Source organism: Triturus cristatus, chromosome 1_1, assembly GCF_964204655.1.
Source record: "Triturus cristatus chromosome 1_1, aTriCri1.1, whole genome shotgun sequence".
NCBI classification, from domain to species: Eukaryota; Metazoa; Chordata; class Amphibia; order Caudata; family Salamandridae; genus Triturus; species Triturus cristatus.
In genome coordinates, this window is record NC_140579.1 from 34,404,148 (window position 1) to 34,421,938 (window position 17,791).

General features: G+C 45.4%; 1 gene segment (V, D, J or C); it reads left to right on the forward strand.

Moving 5' to 3' along the window:
• LOC146869258 (Ig mu chain C region membrane-bound form-like) overlaps positions 1–17,791 on the forward strand; it is a 146,820-nt gene that overhangs the window by 53,940 nt on the left and 75,089 nt on the right. The window contains 4 exon segments of the C gene segment in view: positions 11,647–11,952; positions 12,681–13,007; positions 14,621–14,950; positions 16,237–16,575. Coding sequence covers positions 11,647–11,952; positions 12,681–13,007; positions 14,621–14,950; positions 16,237–16,575 — 1,302 coding nt within the window.

A 17,791-nucleotide genomic window follows, 5' to 3' on the forward strand; every position in this document is an offset into this window, starting at 1 on the left:
GCAAAAGATCAAAGTTGGGCCGGAGCGCAAAGTTACGGCGCGCGCCATCACTTACCTTACTAGCCCGAAAAACGGGCTTGTCCTTTAAGACACACCCCCGTGTCGGGAGAGCTCTCCTTACTGCCCCGTCTGACTGAATCCAAAATCTAAAAAGCAAAGCAAAGCTTAATCTATCTCTCGTCCTAACTATGGATCTCCCCTCCATGCACGTAGTCTATCTATATTACGGATTCACCTCGTGGGTGGCATAAGCATCACTACTCCCATCCCAATCGATGTACTTACTTCTAAATTCTCCAGAGTCCTGCTTAAATCTCGGACCGCAAACGCCAACCATCGTTCGGGGCTTCCTACGATGTACTGCTATCTATATGCGCCAAGATCATAGAGACGCATGGAGATAGAAAGGGGACTGCTCTAACAAAGTATGGACAACCGGGGAGAGAAACGGGGTGGCAATCTTAACAAAGTAAAGAGAATTAATCTCTGTCGGGCCCACCCTTTCGGTATAGGCTGAATCTAGAAGGGCAAAATTAAAGAAAAGGAGGAGGCACTATATTAAGGGAGGAAAACAAGAGCGGAGAAATGTCCCCATTAATGGGACCATAACAATAAGCCAGACAGAGCGGGCAACACCAACTACCAGAGCCACCAACAAGGGGAGCAACAGTGGTCAAGCAATACCATTATTCATTAAATAAACATACTATACACATTTTACAGAAATACATACATAATATACAACAATGCAAAATGTACAACAATGCAATCCTGTTAATTCTAGAGAAACGCAGAATCCTAATCCTAATACAGTTTACCAATCTTCAGACACCCCGACCCCTTCTGTATCATTTTCCCATCGTACTCAAATCAATGCCCAGATCTCATCTCGATCGTTCAACCCCTGAGTGGCTGTGTGGTATCGTTCTATCATACGTGCCTCGAGGCGGTTCAGGTTACTTTGCAGTGTCATTTTGTTCGATCCTTTTACCACTGCTAATACTGTCCAGTATAATTCGTCTTCTCTATGGTTCATTTCGATAAAGTGTTGGACCATAGGAGCTCCTGTGGTCCCGCAGCGTATACGGGATTTGTGCTGCAAGATCCTCATCTTGATTGCTTGGGTCGTCTGCCCAATGTATGTTTACCCACATGGGCACGTGGCTGAGTAAACTACGTTTTTTGTGTTACAGTTAGAGAAGCTCAACTGTAAGTGTACCATTTTGATTATCTCGACAGATTTGGAGTTTTTAGTTTGCGGGCACGCCCCACACCCATTGCATCGAAAATGTCCAACGAGTGCTGGTAAACTTAGCATTCCTCGTAAATCTCCTTGACTCGATGTAGGGCGGGTAGCTTTCACCAGATAATTTCTCCGGTTTTTTCCTCTCCGAAACGCAAATAATGGCTTCGGAATATTCAGATGTTCCACTAATCTAAGGTTTCTTAAGATGATCTGCTTGACCTTATTAGCCTTGGGATTAAATGTCAAAACACAAACCAATTGCTCTATTTCTTGTCTGTTTTTTGGGGTAAGTAGCGACTCTCTCGGGGTGTACCAAGCCCTCTTGAGAGCTCCCCTAACAAGTTTCCTAGGATATCCTCTTGAGGTGAGTTTTTTTTGGAGGATTTTAGCATTCCTGAAATAATCGATTTTATCGGTACAATTACGCCTAACCCTCAAAAACTGCCCATAGGGCAAGTTGTCCTTGAGGTTACGCGGGTGTCCTGAAGTATATTCCAACAACGTATTTCTGTCAGTGGGCTTTGTGTAAAGATCCACCTCCAACTTGCCCTCCTTATCGACAATCCAAACATCTAGAAAGTTGATACGTTTGTTACTTGACACCATAGTGAATTTTAAATCAGTTGTCCGGGTATTAAGCCACAAGTGAAATTGTACCAACTGATCCTGCGTCCCCTTCCAAATCATAAACACGTCATCAATGAAACAGACCCATCCAAGGGTTTGATCCCTGAAGGGGGCCGTAACATGGAAGACGTGTCTATTTTCAAATTGGTCCATTACCAAATTGGCAATTTCGGGTGCAAAACAACAACCCATCCCTACACCTTTAATTTGTAGAAATAGGTCCTTTTTAAAGGTGAAAAAAATATTTTTCAGACAAATCTGGGCTAGGGAAAGTAAAAACTCTGTGGGAACGAAATGGGGTCTAGGTCTTTGATCAAATACCAACCGCATGACCATTAGAGCTTCGTCCTGAGATATGTTAGTGTATAGGCTCTCAATGTCGAAGGAGACCAGCAATTGCTGGGCTCCATCAAACATTGAGTGCTCTATCTTGGAAATAAAATCCATTATATCTCTAATATAAGCTTTCGTCATTGGTACAAATGGTTTAAAGAAAACATCAATATATTTGGCCAGAGGCTCCAAGATGGATCCACAGGATGCGATTATGGGTCTCCCGGGGGTTGGGTACTATTCTTATGTATCTTAGGTAATACATATATGTTGGGTACCTTCTGCTCTGTGAAATTCAAATATTCATATTCCTTCTTACAGAGTATCCGGCCTCCATCGCCTCAGTAGTAAGGTGTAATATTTGGGCTTTTATCCGGGTTGTGGGGTTCTCTGTAATAAGTCGATAGTGATCCTTAAACTGGACAAAGGGAAGTGGGTGTAACCACCCACCCCCCTGACCCTCCTAGAGGAGTGGTCATAGAGCTAGTCCCTCCCTTTCTTTTACTATAAGATAGGTACACCTTGCCATTGCAAGTTAGATAACCCTGAACGACGCTTTACAAGAAGAATCCTGGCCCTTCGACGTTCCACTACCTTTGGAAGACGGAATAATCTCCCTTGGACTCAAGGAGTGCCTCCCCTGCTTGGCAGGCACCAAAAACTTGAATCAACAGTCGCAAACTTTCCCGCTCCCGCCAGAGTCCGAAGTCCCTGCAGCCCCAGAAGTGGATTTCCTAACTTCTTGATGGCCATTGTGAGTCCCCAGCAGAGCTGAGGCGAGTGGACCACACGAGTGATGAGGAACAGCAATACCTGGGTACCGTACACTATTGTCAAGTGCAACCCCTTCACGACGTTCTACAAACTTGTGCTTTGGACCACGTATGGCTCAATCCTCCAGCAGGGATTCCCTTGAAAATCAGAGGACTACCTCGTCCCGAGTGACCGTGGGCTCCTGTGAAGCGAATCCTCATGAGGTGTCTTTGCAATCCCTTGCCGGCTGGCTGTGGGTCCCCTGAAGACTTCTGCGTCAAACCAAAGGGCTCCCCTGGTTGCTCCAGGCCTGGCCTGATTTACCTTTGCTGGGTGAGTCCCTCAGACCTTGGTGGTCTGCACTGCTGACTTTTCTTGAATTCCACAAGACTTGCAGTTGCCAAGGCCTATTGGCTCCAATCCGGTTGCCAACACCTCAGTAAGCTGCAGACTTTGTGGGACACTCTGAATCCAGCTCCTGGTTGTCGTCGACGCCTCCTGGACCTCGTGGCTGAAGAGTCAAAACACCCTTGATCACCTGAAATCACCCGAATTCCGTGGGCATCCATCTTCCTGGCCCCGGGTCACTGGCAAGTGACTGTGAACACTGTACCTTCTGCTTTCAGGTCTTCTTCATCTTGAATCCAGCCTTGGATTCCACCGGACACTTCTTCAGTCTTCGCAAGCAGCAAATCTTCTTTGGCTTCCATAGAAAACAGCGACGCGACCCGACACCAAAAGACACCTATGCACCCGGCTTCCCTGGGTGAGGTAACTCGTGCACTCCAGTGTCCTAGTGTGTGTTGGTCCTCGAATTACTTATCTTGTAAGTGGCTTGCTTGTAGACTTCCTCGAAGTACCCTAGAACTTTAAAAATCCAACCGCGACTTGCTCCATTGTAATCAATAGGGAACCCGCGCCTGTGTTCTCACACTGCACGAGTCTCCCGTGGGTCTTTTACTTACCTGCCTTGGGTGGATTAGTGTAACTCCAGCGATTCTACAGGCCCTAGACCTTGTTCCCTTGCAAGTCGACTTTCCTAAACCTCTTTTTTAGTATATGGTCTGGTACGCCCCTAGGGCCCCAGCCATATTTGTGCTTAACTTATTGTGAAACGTTGATATTTGAATGAGTTCCTGACTTCTAAACTCATAAAGAGATTAGTAGAGTGTGTCTAGAAATAAATACATATATATTTGATATATATACCTGTGTGGTGTCCTTTCGTTTGGTAATTCAAGATATTATAAGGTAAAACAAGCTACTTTACATTCCCCTCAGACTTAGCCTGAAGGCTGCTCTCCACAGCTACCACTAGGATAGCTTTCTTTAAAAGGTTGTCTTAAACCTATCTACCATAAGAGTCGAATTGGACTGGTGCAAGGTGGCCACTATAACTAGTGACCAACATATGCTAGGCCAACTTCTCACACTTATCCCCACCTTTCTCAGAGCCTTTAGGATCCTGCTTCTTAGTGTCACCCCCTTGGTTCTGGGTTGTCTGCCTCACCCTGGTTCTGACCTATTTGTCTGCCTTCTTTCCCTATTCTTGGGGAGAGGTCAGATCAGAGTCCACCAAGTATTGATGCAACAACTGGTTATGGCAATAATTAAGGATCTGTTCTCTCATTTGAAGATTATACAATCCCTTAAAATCAGTAACTCTACTACCAACCAGCCAACCCTCCAGAGCCTTGGTTGCACAATCTACAAAGTCTGTCCAGTCCTGATTCTGTGCTTTCTGGGTGTCTCTGAACTTCAACCTGTATTGCTCAGCGGTTAAGCCAACCCCATCTATTAATGCACTCTTCAGGGCTTCATAGTCATTAGCATCCTCTTCTCTAACAGTGAGGAGCTTGTCTCTACCTTTATCTGAAAAGGAGAGCCACAAGATTGCTGCCCACTGTTTCTGGGGGACCTGTTGAACTTTACAGGCCCTCTCCATAGCAGTTATCCATTTGTGGATATCATCCCCACTCTGGTAGGGAGGAACAACCTTGGACAGGTTCCTATGGTCTGGAATGTAATCTCTGACTCTAGGGACACAGTTGCTGCCACCATGGGGTACTAACCCCTCTTTTCTAGAAGCTCTCCGGAGCTCAAAGGCTTCTGTATCTAATGCCAACTGCTTGACCTTAAGGGCAAACCTTGCTTCCTCATACTGCAGCAGTTTGTACATTCTTATAGGGGAGGTCTCTCTTCTATTAAAGTATGAGCTCCTCTGATGGACAGATTCTCTGCCAGAGTGATATGAGTGGTCAGAGTCCCTAGAAAGGGACCTAGGCCTCTCCTCCACTCTGTCAGTTATCTTAGGGAGAATTCCTCTGCCCTGTTCAGACCCATGTGGGTCTGGCCCTTCAACCACAGAGTCCTGGTCATCTTGATTTTCATCATCTGACCCAGACACTGTGATTGACCCACTCCCTGATTCAGATCTGTTAGCTCCTAGAGCCAACCTCAGATCATCTGCTGTCAGCAGATAATTATCAGGCCTAGTGTGGAGGGACTCTGTCCTAGCTTCAGGTGTCTTGCAACACACATGGCCTTCAAGTCAAAGAAGGTCATGTCCTTATACTGAGGCTGGGTGGACCCAGTGGCTCCATCCCTTGAGGACATTCTAGTGTTGTGCAGTGTTGTACTACCTACACTAGTTTGTGGCCTACTGATCCTAGCTTGAGCTGTAGCAAGGGTGTGCTATCCCTTCACTCACAGCTCTAAGTTCAGTAGAACTTATTGATACTAAGCTTGACTTTATATGTACCTTGAGTACCTTTAGTGGTTTTCAGTTAGTAATTCAAATAGAGATTTTCTGGTAAAACAATGGCAAGCTGGAATTCCACATGCTGCCCACCAATGTGAGAATTTGGCCTGGCATATGCTGGTCACTAGTTATAGTGGCCACCTTGCACCAGTCCAATTCGACTCTTATGGTAGATAGGTTTAAGACAACCTTTTAAAGAAAGCTATCCCAGTGGTAGCTGTGGAGAGCAGCCTTCAGGCTAAGTCTCAGAGGAATGTAAAGCAGCTTGTTTTATCTTATAATCTCTTGAATTACCAAATGAAAGGACACCACACAGGTATATATATCAAATATATATGTATTTATTACTAGATGCACTCTACTAATCTCTTTATGAGATTAGAAGTCAGGAACATATGCAAATATCAACGTTTCACAATAAGTTAAGCACAAATATGGTTGGGGCCCTAGGGGCATACCAGACCATATACTAAAAAAGAGGTTTAGGAATGTTGACTTGCCAGGGGACAAGGCCTAGGGCCTGTAGAATCGCTGGGGCCTCACTAATCCACCCAAGGCAGGTAAGTAAAGGACCCACGGGAGACGCATGCAGTGTGAGAACACAGCCGCGGGTTCCCTATTGATTTCAATGGAGCAAGTCGCTGTTGGAATTTTAAAGTTTTAGGGTACTTTTAGAGAGTCTACAATCAAGCCACTTACAAGGTAAGTAGTTCGAGGGCCAACACCCACAGGAGCACCGGAGTGCACGAGTTACCTCACCCAGGGAAGCCAGGTGCATAGGTGTCTTTTGGTGTCGGGTCGCGTCGTTCAATGGAAGCCGAAGAAGTTTTGCTGCTTGTGAAGACTGGAGAAGTGTCCGGTGGAATCCAAGGCTGGATACAGGATGACGAAGACCTGAAAGCAGAAGGGACAGTGTTCACAGTCACTTGCCAGTGACCTGAGGCCAGGAAGATGGATGCCCACGGAAGTCGGGTGATTTCAGGTGATCACGGGGGTTTTGACTCTTCAGCCACGAGGTCCAGGAGGTGTCGACGACAACCAGGAGCTGGATTTGGAGTGTCCCACTAAGTTTGCAGCTTACTGCGGTGTCTGCAACCAGATTGGAGCCAACAAACCTTGGCAACAGCAAGTCTCGTGGAAAGAGAACAAATTCAGCGGTGCAGACCAGCAAGGTCTGAGTGACTCACCCAGCAAGGGTAAGTCAGGGCAGGCCTGGAGCAACCAGGGAAGCCCGTTGGTTTGATGAGAAAGTCTTCAGGGGACCCACAAGCCAGCTGGCAAGCGATCGCAAAGACGCCTCATGAGGATTCTCTTCACAGGAGCCCACGGTCACTCGGGACGAGGTAGGCCTCTGATTATCAAGGGAAACCCTGCTGGAGGCTTGGACCACATGTGGTCTAATGCACAAGTTCATAGAACGTCGTGAAGGGGTTGGACTCAACAATAGTGCACGGTACCCGGGTATTGCTGTTCCTCATCACTCGTGGGGTCCACTCGCCTCAGTTTTGCTGGGGACTCACAATGGCCGTCGAGAATTCAGGAAATCTACTTCTGGGGCTGCAGGGACTTTGGACTCTGGCAGGAGCGGGAAAGTTTGCGACTGTTGATTCAAAGTTTTGGTGCCTGCCAAGCAGGGGAGTCACTCCTTGACTCCAAGGGAGATTCTTCAGTCTTCCAGAGGTAGTGGAACATCGAAGGTCCAGGGTTCTTCTTGTAGAGCGTCGTCCAGGGATATCTGATTTGCAATGGCAAGGTTTCCCTATCTTATACTAAAGGAAAGGGAGGGACTAGCTCTATGACCACTCCTATTGGAGGGTCTGGGGAGTGGGTGGTTACACCCACTTCCCTTTGTCCAGTTTTGCACCAGAGCAGGGGCAGGTAGCCCCTGAACCGGTGTGAGCTGGCATATGCACAGAGGAGCCTACTGCTCCCCCAGTGCAGGACTTCAAAGCACTCTAAGAGTGCACCCACCCAGCCCCAATACACTAAATTCTGTCTGGAAGTTGGTTACACCTCCCTGTGACAGGATGCCTATTGTTGGGCCTCCTCCACTGCGAGTTTCAGTCAGCAGCAGGAGGGCAGGCCAGTGTCTGTGCTGGTGGCATCCATTTTGTGATGCCAGGGCTCTTTCAGATTTCTACTGTGTTTCCACAGTGGTACATGTCTTCCCCTCTAGAAGGGTGGGATCTCCCGCACCATTTACTGGTGTGGGGGTATGATTCCAAGTTGTTTGACACCAAACACGACATGTTTTGATGCAGTCATTCCAAAGTTAGCATTTACCGCTAGGTTATAAAGCACTTAAGAGTATATGGTTTAACCGCATCCACACACAGCCACAGAGAATAGAGTCTGCCAGCTGCAGAGGGGCCCTGCTCAGGCAGAGGCACCCCCTCACATTGTAAACCAAGCACCCTGCCCTCAGGATTGATAGGGCCTGCTTTAGGGGTGACTGATAGGTTTATATGTGTGTGTATGGTGAGATATAGGTAACCTATACCTCAGTGAGGAGTGCTAACACTACCTCACCCAGGCTGCAGTAGCAGGCCTGTGGTGTCAGACTTAGTCTGCTTCCCAGGGGTGGCATAAAACGTGCTTCATCCCCTGGTAGGCCTGTGAAGTCCCTATGCCCTTGGTACCTAAGTTACCATATACTAGGGGCTCACAAGGGACCACAGTATCCGATCACTAGTGCGTCTAATATGCACTCCAAGTTGTTTAGAGAGAACAGAGAGGCTGGGGCCCTGATTAGCAGGGTCCCAGCCAGACTATAGCCAGAAACCACTGTTAACATCAGAAAAAAAGTGGGGGCAACATAAGTGCAGATCCTACTCTCCTACAGTAACATATTGTTATTTGGCATTTAGCAACTATTTACACTGCCTGGGCAAAGTCGCACTCCTTAGTGTCAGTTTCACACTGTAATACGGCGTTAGCAATTGAAAGGCCTACTGCTAATCAGAATTGCCTACAGAGCTTCCTTTTCGTAACGTTTGAATCAATTGAAGCAGAAACACGTTTTTGGACATCTGCAAATCGTACATCAGCGAAGGATTGTGTGGTAATTTGCGGCAAATTCGTTCTAACAGGGAACTACTCTTGCGGCAGAATCATATCATTCCTGTGGCCCTGTCTTTGGCCCCCCAGAAATAAGCCTGGTATAGCGATGCTCTGAAGCCAGCTGGGCTGGGGAAGAGTCAGAAAGGCGTCCTGCTGCTCAGCTTTGAATCGACTCACCTATCCCAGCCTTTTGGGTCTCTGGTCTGTCGTGATTCTTCTCACTGGCCATGTACTAGTCCTGCTCCTTGCTACTTAGTTAGGTGAAATGATATAGCCCTGTGCTAGGGATTCTGAGACTCATTACCTGGATGGTAATGCTAGAGGGGAAGAAGCCTGACGGCGGCTGGCACAGGCCCTGGGCTCCAACATCCCAGTGTTTCTCTTCTCTTCCATTCCCTAACCTTTAGAGCATCCTGCCCTCAACAGGTGAAGTGTAAAATACCCTTACAACCGATCCGCCTCTGGCTTCACAGCGCTCTATATGCCCTCTCACTTGCTTACAGCTTCAGCGTGTAACTCCCAGAGGGCGTTTAACGACCCATAGTGGCCGCACCGTAGTGGTTATAATGCTATATTAAAGAAGAGAGAGTTTACTACTTGTTATATTATGGCCTTTCGATGGGTTGTCGGTGGCTGGATAGCGTCAACATGCCAACATGTCTTCGCATCTCTAGGACAATAGGTCGGAATACGTGTGTGAAAAAAGTGTCTTTTTGCAAAGATATGGATTAACATTGAACTTTGCAGGGATGTTTGCTACTTTAAACATTCTAGCATTTGGCATTATACAATTAGATTAAACACACATGTATCACTGCTTCAGGAGAGACCACACCAAGTCTTGTGGCAGAAAATAAAGGCGTTTCGGTGTTTCAGGCTCTGTCCAAGCGGAGGCCTTCAGCAGCTCTTCTTTTGGTCTAATGAGTGGGTTAAGCAGGGGCTCTATCAATACGGCCACTGTACTAGACTTGTCTTCCTGAAACTACCCAGTCTAGCCAAAGCACATTTAGATTTATATAGAAGCCCCAGTTACTCAGAAAAATGATATGCAGGCTAATCTATTGTATCTTGAGGCTGTGCATTTCAGCAGGCTGGCCCCATGGCTCAGAGTTAATTGCTGACCACCGACATTTGTTATGGCAAGCAGGCCACAAATCTAAAGCTGACAAATCTAACCTAGCCTTTTGAGATCCGTACATTGAGAAGTGGACAATAGTAATACAGTTTATTTAGAGTACTTGAAGACAGCAAAGTCGAACTGTAAATATGAGCATTTAATCAGTGTTCACTTGGGTTCATGTACTGACTGGTTACTGTAACCAGTTGGTTGTGCATTTTTAGAATTTTGTCCGGAGGGGCTGCCCTTGGGACCGACATTATCTCTGATGAACAGATAATAATTTTTTATGTTTAATAAGCTTTATTAAGTAAGTAACAATTACATAATTTTAATACCAGCCCTGTATTGTACCGGTCCACTCCCGCTCTCTTCACATAGTGATCGAAGGGCGGAAATGAGTATTCCTGGCCTCAGAATATTATGCAGAAAGAGATCAAGCCGTTTATTTTACAGTTCACGTTTCCTAAAAATTGGCATAAAAAGCTACATATTTTTTCATGCAACTCTAAAGAGAAACCCAAGATGTAGTCAAATTCTTGAGGATCTGTTAATTATGCCTGTCTCTTTAAGATGATTGTTTGCTGCCCCCTTAGAACTACTGTCAGCCCATATAGCATTGAAAGGAGACAAATACTCTCCAGACTACAAGTGGTTTTCCTCCGTCCTATACGGCCAGTCCAGGTCTGCGCACTTTTGTTTTTGTGTAACTATTTGTTCCCAAAGTCACTTCTTGGCTACCTAATGTAGCCATAAATCATTGTGTTCATGTACATTTGATCGTTTATGTCCATTTCGATTGTAGCCACAAGGTCTCATAACAGCAAATTGATTTGTTATTTGGGGTATTCTCTGCTGGGTGTTGTGATATGAAGGACGTCTTGTGTTAGGTCACAGAGGATTTCTGTTGTCTTAGCCATTTTTCAGGCCTTTATTAAATTACTGTTTGTTCCTGGGTCTCCAATGGAGGTAATGTGTTAGGTCATGAAATCCTTTAAGCATTATTTTGTGGGGGGGCTTTTTTGCCTTGGCGTTTGTATCAAATACGACTGTCTTTGGTTCAGCCATTGGATACTAGATGGTGTCGTGTGGCTCCACCATTGTGTTCAAGTCCCGTTTGTTTGACCAATGAATTCCAGCACTACCTGTCCAGTTACTTGCTTGTTTAATATCACAGAGAGCCTTCTGTCTACTTAGATTATGTAAGGGTTTTGAAATGGTTTAATTGCAATGACCTGTGACTTCTGACTTTCGATTGGTCATTGTATCTAGGTCGTGAAATGATCATATTGTTGGGCTGAAGATGTCCTATGTGTGCATCATCATTCTACCCATAAGGACTTGTGCTCATTAATCATTGGGTCCTGGGGGCTTGTCTTCGGCTTTGCGTTGTCTCCAGATGGGCTCTTGCCGGTTTCATCTTTGTGTTTTTAGTTTCTTTGGCATTGATTTTACCCAGAGAGATGCATCTTGGTATAATGGTAATTTCCGAATGGTCTTGCACTGTGTTCAGCAAGGTATTCAGCAGTTTGGGAGATGATTTAACCATTAATATCAAGTGTCTTCTGTTGGGTAAATCCCTTATCCTCGGGTTCTGTCGTGGTTTAGCTGCTGAACCGTAAGTACCATTGTAGGCATTACCAATCCATACAGAGCTAATTCTATTCTTTCCTCTTCATTAATCCTTGTGACTATGCCTCATATTTCCATTTTGTTACTTTGTTTTTCTCTTTTGCTTCCACACTTCAGCCACGGGAAAAGCCCCATCCGTTTTCCCACTTATTGGCTGCGGGGAATATTCTGACCGCGTGGTGATTGGCTGCTTGGCCAAAGACTTCTTCCCCGACTCAGCCACCTTCAGCTGGAATGATAAGACTAATTCCAGCTTCACCAGCGGACTTGCCAATTTCCCATCCACTATGGCCAACAGCTTTTACACATCGAGCAGTAAGGTGGAGGTGACGTCAAAGACCTGGAACGACAAGGGTCCCTATTACTGCAAAGTCACACACTCTGCCCTGGGACAACCTCTGACGAAAAAACTGGAGAAGCCAGGTACCGTATGTCTACATTCACGGGTGTATTTGGGGTGCTCTGATGTCTCAATTAAACTGCTTGGCCTCTGGTATCACAAGCGACCTTTGATGCAGCTCTGATATTCGACCCCGACAGTGTAAGATTGGTTCTGGCAGGTAGTTCTCAGGACACTTCATGATGGGTTTCAACCAAAGACTCATGTTTATAGGAATCATGCGGTACTGGGAAGGACGTGCTGAAGCCCAATCTTCATCGATTGATTGCCTGTAGATATTGGCACGTCTCCTTCATGTAAAACACCATTGCTGGGAAGTAACAAGCTGCATCCACGAAATATGGAAGCCCTTTGCAGAAGTGCAGATACTGACTGCACTGGGGAAATACCCAAATGCTCTTAGACCATAAAGATCTGGTGGCCTTTCTGAGAGGCTCCAGACTGTCCTACCATATTACAAGAACTTTGAGACCAAAAGAAAACATGTGACATCAGATAGATAGGACAGTCCAACAGGTAGAATATTTCGGTAGGAAAATAAAAGGCTTAGAATAAGCAAATATGCTAAAGCACCAAAGGACATTCGGATGAAGGTGAAGGCAGATGATTAGATAGACATGCTAAATGCAGGGCTCTCCTCAGAGGCACATCAGTTTTGGGGTTCAAGAAATTGGTCACCTAATAGATATGTTTGATAATGCCCGATTGTGTTGACGACTCGCTGACTCTATCTTACCATTTTTTTTTGCAGTTCACAGGGTCATTCAGCCCACCGTCACCCTGCACCCCCCAAGCAAGGAAGACATAGGCAACTACAATGCCACTATTGTGTGCATCTGCAGAGGCTTTTTCCCTCTGCCCATCAGCGTCAAGTGGCTGTACAATGGAAAGGATGTCACCCATGGCAACCACACAGAGCAGCCGGTCCCTGACAGTGAGGGTAACTTTGATGTCACTAGCTGGCTTGATGTCACCCCAGGAGAATGGAACAAGAATAGCCTCTACTCCTGCGTGGTGGACCACAAAGCCTCCAAGTTCTGGAGCACCAAGAACATCAGCAAGTCCCTGTCCTTCGATGGTATGTTTCTGTTTATAATACGATCCCATTGTCAAATATGATGTATCACAGTATTGCACACTATGAGGACACACTATATGTGCACACCACCAGTTTTCATATATGTGTAGGGATAGGGTTTTTTGTTTCCAGCACTTTGTCCATCAGAGCTAGGTTTCCTGGCAAACTGTGGATTGACATGTATGAAATAGTAACAACATGGATTCAGCCTGTAGAGGGCGAAGCTGTTGCCTGTGTTGAGAAGGCGTAACAAGTTAGAAGGGAGCTGTCAAGATAGCTCGCTGAGGGTGGGATGGCTTGGTTGCCAGCTAAGAGGCAGGTCCTGAGAGGCAATACCTGGTTATCTGTGTCTGGGGGGCAAGGCAGAAGATGTAAGGTGTGTAAGAACAAAGGCGAGTGAGTGAAGCTTCTGATGAGTGCCTCAGAGCTGTCAGATGATAATGGACAGACAGACAGAAGTCACAGGTTCTATGGCTGGTTCAATCAATTGCCCACTTTAGTCACAGGATCTCCCTTGTACTAGACGCAAAACAAAATAAATATCTTAAAATAAGCGCCCTAATAATTGTGAATCACCAAATTCACTTAATTTCTAATTCCTAGGGGAAAAAGGAAGACATGTTAATGTTACATCTATCTAAATATATATATTAGCATGGTCTTATTTTCACTTTGACAGTTCAAGCAATTGCTGATCACATATATTGATTTAGTTAAGTGAGTGAGCTTCTTGGCATTGTGAAGCCGCAACACGTTGTTAACGTCACTGACCTGGATGCTGGTTCAGCTGTGTTTGCTGCCTATGGCCCTCTAAAGGAGGCAGGTATCCAAATATATTTGGAGTGGACAGGATAGGCTTCCAGCATTTGGGAGCGCTGAGCTCCATGCCTTCAGCCTCTAGTAGAGTTTACTTGTGGTCAGGAAGTATTCTTTCAACGTGTAGTCGATATCACTGTTGACTGAAGCACCATGTAACCTTCCGCCGCATCTCCTATACCTCCCACCCAATTAAAATAGATGAAAGTGCATGTGACAGCACTTTGCAGAAAAATGTGAACAAGTCAGAGAGATTCATATTGGGCAGGAGCGAAAGAAAAATCAGGAAGCCTCTTAGCAAAAATCATTATTGAGACTGAGCTCTATGGCAGCTGTCCTGTTCTAGACAATGGCAGCGCCACAAGCTTCCCAAATGGAGGAGAGTCTGTGCCTATGGGCAGACATTAAGGGATTCATGCGAGTGCTTCTCATTAGAGAAGACCAGAGTCATGAACTCCATGGCCAAGGGGTTTGATGGTCTATGGGATATACATAGCAATGAAAAAGAGAATGCATTTCCAAATGGTAAGGGAGTTACAAAAACCAGGAGAAACTCCTTTTTAGAATTGAAAAGAATGATTGGTCATTGCAGTATTAGTGTGTTGAATGAGTAGACGAGGCGGTGAGAGCACAAACAGATCAACATTATCAACTGATCCCATATGGTGCGTAGGCACATAAGATGAGTCCAAAGTTCTCGGTCTCCAGTTAACTTTAATATTTCATTTAGTACTTTCCATATTACATTTCCTAATCAAGGTAATTATGCATTTCTGTGCCCTTCTATTGTATTTCAGATTCCTCTATGGGCTCGGCAACACTTACCGTGTTCACAGTCACCCCCACCTTCCAGGAGATATTTGAGAGCAAGTCAGCAAAGCTCACATGCATTGTCACCAACATGGCGTCACTGGAGAACCTAAACATCTCATGGAGCCAAGAGGACACCAAGGAGGTTCTGAAAACTTTAATCACAGACACGATCCTCCACAACAACGGCACCTACTCAGCCAAGGGCGTTGCTACAGTGTGCGCTGACCAGTGGACTGCAGGCAACAAATTTGAATGCAAAGTCCTACATCAAGATCTCCCAGGACCAAACAGAGCCTACCTCCAGAAGAAGAATGGTGAGATACTATCAGATACCTCAGATCAGTGAACATATTTCTACCCAGCTTCCTTGCCTACATACATATCTATGTCAGTGGCTACCACAGTATCTCCAAGGTCAATTGCTCGATTGATGTGGCTACTACATATCTTGCTACATCTGATTCATCCGCCTTTCTGTGTCTGCACTGACCTGTCAATTCATAGCTGTCTGTCTATGACTACAAATACACGTTGCCGGCAAGTAAAGATTATCGCCATTAGCAAGCCTATCTCTCTTGCTAGTGCAACAGATAAACTCTATTTAGTAATCAGTTTTGTCTTGTCAGTCATTTCACCTGTGTTGTGAACACACACACACACACCCCCACACACACACATCCCCACCCCAGAAAGGTTTATATCCAGTTTTCTTTCGCTTTTTAGACTCTTATGCTCTGTTTGGACTGTTTGGACTCTGTTTGCTGTACAGTAAAATACATCTATCTATCTATCTATCTATCTATCTATCTATATATATATATATATATATGCTATATATAGATCCCGTTTAAGTGATACCTCAGGCTCCCTCTCTTTCAGCATCATCCTCAAAGGTATTCTTTGCATTTTGTCAAACCGGGTCTCCAAACTTCATCTTTAGAACAAGTGTGTTGTAATTATGCACTTTTAAAATAAACTCCTCAATACAATTTTCGTGGAAATGTGGCAATTGCTTGGAGACTTATTGCACAAAAAGCTTCAAGGCTGCCAACTGGCAAAAATAACACAAGCTGATCCAGCATATTCCTGTGGAAACACAACAGTGCCTTTGGCTCTTGATCAAAGCTGGCAGCCAGAAAATAATTGTGTGGGCAAGACAAATAGGCAAGACTCTGTACAAAAGCCCGTGGCATCTGTTGGTCGCATCTACTGAGCTTGAATAGAATAGACTGGTAAAGTCTTCCAGCAGGCCAACAAGAAATGTGTCCTGGTGTGTTAGATAGGGTTTACGCTTCGGGGGCCCACGCTTATCTTTTAAATGGATTACATAATTGTTCCAAACACAGTACACTTTAGTGAAGCAGACTGCATAGCATGGAATATCACATATATTTATGGAACTTTTTTTCAATTGTGTAAATTGTTTATCACATAGATTATTTCTGCTTTATTCAGAGATTAATTGGAAGCGAAGGGCAACAATCTGGCCAAAATTTGGGGTTATTCCTTTTAGACGAATATTGCATACTATGTTCTTAGTGCATCTCTTCGATTTATTATCCATAACACATGCATTCTGTACTATCCACCCCACAAACAGGAAACCCACCCAAGCCACCGAAGATGGTCGTTTACCCTCCAACGTCAGAGGAAATTGCTTTCGAAGAGTCAGTCACCTTGACCTGCCTGGTTGAAGGATATAGTCCTTGTGATGTATTCGTAAAGTGGCTGGTCAACGGCGCGCAAGTCTCGGAGCTGGAATATGTGAACACCAAGCCGGTGGACGAAGTGGAAGCGACTGGAAGCAGTTCGTGCTTCTTATATAGCAAGCTGAAGGTCCCGGAGAATGACTGGAGCCGTGGGGCAGTCTACACCTGCGTGGTGGGCCACGAGGCGCTGACACTTCAAGTCCTCCAGAAGAGCATTGACAAGTCCTCTGGTAAACCCACCTCCATCAACGTGTCTCTTGTGATGTCTGATGCTACCAGTAACTGTTATTGATTGCTCTGTCCTTCTGTGCCTCCGTCCCTATACCCTTTTCCAGAAGGGCTAGGGGTCTCTGTCGGTTCATGCGACTGTAACAATGCAGTCATGGAATCTCCGTTGTTTGTCTATATTTTGTGTTGGAATAAAAAACTGTATGTTCAAATGTAGCAATAAAAAACTATTTTACAAATCTCTCTGTCCGTCAATCCAATATTATTTGATCATGCATTTATTGCGGTGATTTCACTGAATTTAGGTTGCTTTTTCTGCCAGTATCTCCGCGCTTTCTCCCACTTTCCTACTTCTCTTTTCCTGCTGCTGCCGCACATAGGGCACATGGGCCCCTTCTCTAACTCAGACATTGCCTTACCTCCATTGGCTTCGTCCAGTCAGGTCTCATATACTTAATGTTTCTGTACAGCCTGGTACTAGCAGGATACATGTATTTTCGCTCAACCCAACACAGACGATAATGGTTCCCCAATGTTTGATTCGGATACTTATAACAACCAAAGAAGAACATGTGTGTGGAGACTTCCTGACAAGATCAGGACTGCAGACATGCGGTTGGTCTCAGAGATAAGGCCTGAGTGTCAGACATGAGGAAGGGTCTGACAAAATGAGGAACCCATCTTCTGCTTTCCAGCCAGCTCATCTAACATCCTGAAGTCCACTGGGAAATGCCCATAGTTTTTAGCTGCTCATTTCAGAATTGCCACTCGCGCCTCCACATATGTGGGCAATAGTGCGGTGAAGCTACAGGGCAAGCGGTTTGCAACATCAAAGAACACAGACCTCCAAGTTCTCATCTAAAATAGCCTAAAAATAAACATAGATTAACAAAACAGAGGCACATTTTGTCAGCAAAATAAAACACTGGGGGCATATTTATCATTCTGTAACACTGTGCAGTAAGCCACCTTGCTGCGCTGTGTCACGGAAAAGGCAGGAATGTGCTGTATTTATTATAATACGTCATATTCCTCTCTTTTCCCAGCACTGGCGCACAATGTGCTATCTAGCCCCAATGCGGGCACCCTTGCATCATGGTGCAAGGGTGCCTGCGTTGCAGACAGGATTGTTTTGTGCTGATAGGGACACCTTCCTGCATAAAAACAATCCCCTGGGGCATTTTCCTCTTTCTATGTGTGCTGCAGAATGCAGCCCAC